General features: G+C 40.5%; 1 protein-coding gene across 1 annotated transcript; it reads right to left on the bottom strand.

Annotated features, from left to right (window-relative positions):
- On the bottom strand, positions 1,213-1,620 carry LOC107620422 (fruit protein pKIWI501-like). Its single transcript, XM_016322583.1, has one exon. It carries the CDS (start codon positions 1,618-1,620, stop codon positions 1,213-1,215), a length of 408 nt encoding a protein of 135 aa, XP_016178069.1.

Genomic DNA, 7,239 nt, shown 5'->3' with positions numbered 1-7,239 from the left:
TAAATCAAAACCAAATGCAATCCTAAGTTTCCATCATTTCTTTTTTCATTAACATTCATGTATGCGTATCCCATAAACATCACATATGCAATTCTTTATTCATTTGTTTACCATTTTGGGTGACTTTGCGCCCTTTTATGATGAAGGTTTTTTTTAATTGAGTGAGAATTGCATATGGTTAAGTAGTTCATACATGAATGTTCCCATTTTCCAAAGTTTTCAATGAGATACCCAATTTAAATAATTCCATTTACTACCAATATTTCCCAAAATTCTCCCATACTTAAATGAGACACACTCCTCAACCTAAGCTAATCAAGAATACAATCCAAGGTAAATCATGGTTTTCCACTTAAGGTTGTGATGTGCTAATATCGAGAACAATGGGGTAAATAAGGCTCAACAGGGGTTAACAAAGGTAGATGCAAAGGGTAAGGATATATGGGTAAGTAAGCTTAATTCAAAGATGGCCTCAATCATGCTCAATGCAATTTAAGACATCAATCAATGGAAATAAAGAATCAAACAAAACCAAGATTACAATCATAGAAGAGATATATCGCACAATGAACAAAATTAGTGGTTAGAAATTGTAACCACTCAATATAGCTCAAAAACTCACAAGGTAAATGTTCTTTACTCTTCTATATTCCATAAAGAAATAATTCAAGCAAGTTTGGAAATAGTTTTCTCAATCAATTCAATAGAATGTCCTTGGCAAAAATTCTTGGAAAATTTGTTATTTTTCACCAAAGTTATTTCCTATATGTATGTATGATGTGATGGATGCAAATTTTTTTTTTCAAAATTTCCTAGTTCTTTTCCTAATTTTCAACAAACAAAAAGAAACATGAATAATTAAGATCAAGGTAACTTAGGCATAGGCTATTCACATCATCCAGTCACAATCCATATCTATACTAGGTACCAAGCAATGTAAAGATGCAATATGTATGTATGTACTAAAATGAAAGTGCAATACTAGATGTATCTAGAAGCAACTAATATATATATATACCAAAGTACTAAACAGCAGTGCATAAGTCAGAATGCTGTAAATATCCCAAAAAAAAAAGCATAATAAAGACTAAAAATAAACTAAAATGACAAGTGTTCGGAAGAGAATATTTACACCCACAAAATAGTAGAGCCTCCCCCACACTTAGATGATGCACGGTCCTCCGTGCCAGAAACGGACCGGGGGAAATAACTCTATGAAGCTCCACTGCCTGGCGGTGGTGGGTGGTGCTGATGCTGGTAAACAATAAGGGCACTGGATGGCTGTGTGGTGGTCTGTGCTGCTGGCGGGTCCACTGCCGGGTCAGCTGCCTCCGCTCTCGGCTCGGCTGCAGCTGCTGGCTCCTCCACTGCTTGCTCCTCAGCTCTGTCAACTACTACCTCCTCAGTCATGGGCTCCTCAGGTATCTGCTCAGGTGGCTGGACTACCTGGCCAGCTTCAGCTGCTGGCTCCTCAGATGCAGGCTCCTCGGCCTCTGGCTCTAGCGTATCTGGAGGAGGTGGCCCAGGGTCTCTACCCTCAAACTTCGCCACTATCCACTGGAAGCGGCGAGCGTTGCGGTGCTCATAGCGGTGGACGGTCAGAAGGATCTCGCAACACATCTCATAGGGTGTCTGAGGTCGGGGTTTGGGTGCGGGTGCAGAAGGAGGTGCTGAAGGCTCTGCTGCTGCTGATGGAGGCTCAATAGTCTTTCTTTTCTTCTAGGTGGCCCGTCATAATCGCCGTATGGCAGATACGGCTGCTTACTGTTGTAGACAGACATTCTGTCTGTCGGACGTCTCTCTACACCAGGCAAGGCAGCTAATCTGGTGATGAGGGATGGGAAGGGAATGTTGAATTTTTGCTGTAGGTTCACCTTCATCATCGATTCTCTAATGAGGGAAAGAACAGAGATCCTCTTCCCCTCCAGAATAGCCCATAGTATCACTGCCACACGAATTCTAATATGCGTGGCATGCGTGCTTGGAAGAATATAATCGGCAATGATCTGCTGCCAGATCCTTGCCTCCGGATTAAGGTCTGTGCACACAATGCTCACGGGGATAGGCTACTCTCCCTTGCTATATTCCCACTTAGCCTCAGGCTGGCCAATCTTTTTCAGGACCGCATCCAAAGAAATTTTGCCTGTGGTGACATCCGTCATTATTTGAGTGAGAGCGTCCCTAGCCAGAGGAATATGCGGAATGTCCAAGAGGACCTCTAAAGCAGTATCAGAGGTGTCCAAGGTGACACCTCTGAGAAAAATAGTTTTGGCATCCCTTGTTAGAAAATTTGCGTAAAATTCTTTGACCTGGTGTTCATTTACTTCCACCGGATCGAATTTTATGAATTTCCAATGATAGAAATTAATTCTGTTTAGAATGGCATCCGCATATTTCTCAGGCAGGTTTAGCTTCCTCTCATAATGAAAGGCGCGCTTTTCCAGCTTTTTATATTGCTCTTGGGCCTCGGAATTGATAAAAGTGTTTGGATGGTCACTGGGAGGCACGAGAGGAGGGCGAGCCAAGGGGTTGGCTTTCTCCTTTCCCTTGCGACCCATCCTGAAAAAGACAAAAACAAAATACAACTCAGGGAACAGAGAAAATCACAGAAAGAAGGAGGATATAATCAAATAATTCGATTCAGAACCAGTCAGGTAAACAAATGTTAATCAGAGAAAAACATGTGTAAACAGTAGAATGTTCCAAAGAGAATGCATTTTCCTAAAATCAAGCAACCTAGGTGACAAATCAATGAGTAAACAATAGTTGGAAGCATAGATGGGACTTAGGTGCATGATGTATGTGAATTGAATGGAGAGAAATTGATTGTCGCCATTGTGCTTTAAAGGTTGAAAATTTTTTGTAAAAATTGGCACAATGGGTACAAATCAAATTCAAAGCGAAAGCCTATGCATATTCATGTTTAGAAGATAGGATATCACCATATATACACAATCTATTGTCCAAAGCAATGCTCAATTGAAAAACAAGGTTGCATTGCGCAAAAACTTAAAGGAACTAGTTATTATGTACATGGCTTTGATGTTAAACACACATGAATAAGCAGTTATTCAATTCACCAAATAAACATTATATTTACTGCTGCATAAAGCACCAAACAGAATTGAAGATTGATACTATTCAAGCTAGTTTGGGTTTAAAACAAGATGGTTTGGCAGTCAGCATATAATGCATGGAATCAGCATGCTATACAATTAAAAGTACCAAATAAGAGGATCAAAGATGTACATTCCAATCCAATTTGGTTTCAGGACAAGATCAGCAAAGAAGTGCATAATAGCATGTTAATTCAAAGAATGATATGCTCAACAAAAGGGGACATCAAACACGATAATTACATAGGCAAAGTGATGTTTAGATTGATGTTTTCAACAGGAGTACAGAATATACTAAGCAAATCATCTCAGACCGCAAATAGAATAAAAGAAGATGTGCACAATCAGAAATTAATAATGCTAAATGGAAGAAAATGCAAAAACCTATGTTGATCAAACACAGAATTTGAACTAGAATTTCCATTCAGGCATTTAATCAGGTATGTCATGTGCAGAAATTGACAAGCAGCATTTACAGTTCAAGTAAGAACAACAACTTCATCCAGTGCAGAAAATGATTCAAGTATTCAGCCAGCATCACATATTCATATTCAATCCAGAAAACTATAAATCATCTAACCTAAAACCACCTAGAAACTAAAGCAGAATTAAAAATCAAAACTAAGAAGAAGAAATAATATGAAACAGAAAATAAATGGCACAGAGGAGGGGAAACAGGGGCAAACCTGTAATGCAAGGGAGAAGGGATTGGAGGAAGGTGAGGGCAGGATGGAGGGGAGTGCAGCGGCACAGGGGACCGCCGCTACTGGTGGTTGCTCAGCGGACAGAGAGGCGTGGCCTAGGGCTGGCGTGGAGCAGGGCAGCGCGAAACAGGGAGAGGGAAGAGCAATGTAGAAGGGAGAGAGAAGTAAAAGGAAGAGAGATATGGGGGGAGAGAGGTGACGGCGGTGGGGCTGGGCCGTCGCCGGTGGTGGTCGGTCGCGGGGTGGAGGGAGAAGAGGGGTTGGGTGGGTATGTGTTCAGAGAAGGAGAAGAAAGTTTTGGAGAGAAGTGAGGAAATGAAGCATGAGCCCCTAATCTTTTCGAATTAACGTTCGAAAAGTGACCCGTGCGGACGCACAAGGTTGTGTGCGAACGCACACAGGGAGAAAGAAGGGGTGTGCACGCGCTCAGGGTCGTGCGGGCGCTGCAAGCAGAAGGTGGAACGCAACCTGTGCGGGCGCATACTTGGTATGCGGACGCACATGGGAGGGAAAAGGGTTGGGAGCATACGTACAGCTTGTGCGTGCACTGCGACCAGGGGGTGTTGCTCAAGCTGTGCGGGCGCACATAGGGTGTGCACTCGCACAAGGGATTTTTTTTTTTGAGAAAAGGGAAGTGGGTGGCCACACGCATGGTGTGCGGACGCATAAAAGGGAAAAGAGGGAGGTGTGCACACGCACAAGGCGTGCGTGTGCTGCGAATAGAGAGGGCTTTTGAAGGCGTGCGCACTCATACTTCTGTGCGGACGCACAGGAATGCGAAACAGGGGAGCTGTGCGCACGCACAGGTCTATGCGGACGCACAAGTCTCTATTCCTGCAACAGGAATTTTGGCTCTAAGGCACCAAAATTGACATTCCAAACAGGTTTTCAAGCCCCAAAACATCACAAAACTCCCAAAAACACCTTATTTCATTAAAATTACTCGACAACCATCAAAATAAAACAATCAACCAAGCAAACTAACCAATTATTCATGAAACAAAATCTAAAAGAGAATAGCTTAGAAGGATATTACCATGGTTGGGTGCCTCCCACCTAGCACTTTGGTTTATAGTCCTAAGTTGGACTTAGTGAGGAGATCCTTGCTAGGGCGGCTTATGCTTCCACTCCTCCTTGAATCTCCAACCAAGTTTGCTATTGATCCGATCCTCGGGGTCCCAATTAAGTTTCATCAAACTTATGAGAAACTTCAAGCTAGCAACTGGGATCCTCAAGTATTGCTTTTTGAAAGTAATGCCTGGATCCCATACTTGAGTTTCTCCATCACCATTGACATAATTGTGCATTCCTCGGAATCCATTAAATTGACTCATGCACCAAAATCGAGCTTCAAATGTTGAGTTGGCTCCATTGATGAACTTCCCATTTCTTAGCCAATCAACATTCTTCTCTTCACTGTCCACTACTCCAAGAAAGGTTCGAAGTTGGCCATCCGTTTCTACAACGGCGTATTGATGTGGGCCTAGAAATCTTGTTAGAGAAGTCTTCACCCGCTCAATTTGTTCTTGCACAACTATCTTCACCTCTTGGTAACTAATATCTTCCTCAATCTCTTTTGAATCTTCTTCATCATCACTCAAGTCAAAGATTGGAGGTTGTGTGAATTCCACATCAACATCTACTTCCAAATCCAATAAAGGAGGTTCATGAAGGTCATAGAAGGAATTACCCAAGTTGGACAAAAAATCTTGAATGATGAAATCCTCTTGATCAATTCCTAGCCATTCTTCATTTATCCTCTCTTGCATTTCATGTTGTGACCTGACATCTTCTACTTGATTTTGCAATTCTTCTTTCACTCCACACTTTTCACTTGGTTCTACACATTCATCCACTGAAGTTTCTTGCTTGTGGCATGAACGTAATGAAGCTAATGATCCAAAGCCTTTGCTAAGGTACACATGACTTGCTCTTGCTTCTTCCGGAACTCTTGTTGTTCTTGAATGAGCATGAAAAGTACTTCTTGTGTGGTTGGATCCATGTACAAAGATGAAGATTGAGGTGATGAAGGTTGACAATCAAACTCATGAGGGTAAGGGTCTTGGTTTTGTGTGTAGTGACGGAGGAGTGTGTAAGATTGGTGACTATAAAGGTAAGTGTTTGGGTTCCATTGGGGTGCATTGTGGCAATGGCGTGAAAAATTCATTAAGAGAATATAAACAAAAATTTACTAACAAAAGCAAATAAACAACCAAAAAGAGCTATTTACACTATTAACATATTAACAACAACTAAAAGAAATAACACCGTTTGCAATCCCCAGCAACGGCGCCAAATTTGATAAGAGAATTTATCGTTGATCTAGAATTTCACAAAATATAATTCCATCGTTGAAAGTATAGTCTAAACCAACAATTAATTCCCAAATCAAATGTTTTAAATTCAAATCAAATATAAACCGAGAGTAATGAAACCTCGGGTCGTTCTCCCTAGGACTACAAGTGAAATGTTACTTCTTTCGTTTGTGAAGGGAACAAAAAGGGGTTTGAGATCAAAGAACAAAAGATTAAAAGAACTAAACAATGAGAAAAATTGTAATTAATGCAAGTAAAGAGAAAGTGAGATCAAAACTAGTGAAAATGCAATAAAGAGCCTTGACTTGGGAATGAAGATCCAAGGAATCCTATCATTTCCATAACCACAACTATGGTAATTATCATGAGTCAATCTCGCCTAATCAACCCCAACCATCGAGGAGTAAGTCAAGCAAGCATAGTTGACCTTAATCCATAAGTCCTAACCAACTTACCAAACTAATTGATAAAAGGCTAGCGTCAATGGAAACAAGAGCCAACTAACTATCCAAGAATTACCACTAAATGTCAGACATTATGACTCTAGTATCCTAGGGACTCAAACCACAAGCCAAGGTGGGAAAATCTACTCAAAATCTAGAGTTAGAATTTTCACAAACACCTTGTGTGCATAAAAGTAAAACATGGAGAATTGCAAAGTAGAATGTAAAACTACAACCAACTATCAACAAAACTAAACATAAACAAGTAATCAAACATAAATGAAGCATGAAATGTAAAATTCATTAATCAAAACTTCAAGAGACACAAAATTGCAATATGAACAAGTTAACTTGAACCAAGAGAGATTGAAAGTAAAAATGCTTTAATTAAAGAGGAAATTGAGAGTACTTACAATTGAAGAAGTAAAATAAAAAAATAAGAGCTTGCTATAAAATACTACAATGAAAATTGATAAACCCTAAGAGAGCTTCCTACTCTACACTACTCCTACTCCTAATTACTATGAAAACTATCTAAAAATTACTCTAATGCTTCCCCCTTTTGATAAGTGTTGAAGTCTCCTTTATATAACACTCCAAAATAGCATTTCAACCTTCCAAAAATGAGCCAAGGGCCTCCAAATTCGCGCAGCACGTGCTT

Source organism: Arachis ipaensis, chromosome B10 (assembly GCF_000816755.2).
Source record: "Arachis ipaensis cultivar K30076 chromosome B10, Araip1.1, whole genome shotgun sequence".
NCBI classification, from domain to species: domain Eukaryota; kingdom Viridiplantae; phylum Streptophyta; class Magnoliopsida; order Fabales; family Fabaceae; genus Arachis; species Arachis ipaensis.
Note: the sequence above shows the minus strand (reverse complement) of the source record. Positions and strands in the feature narration are given on the sequence as shown.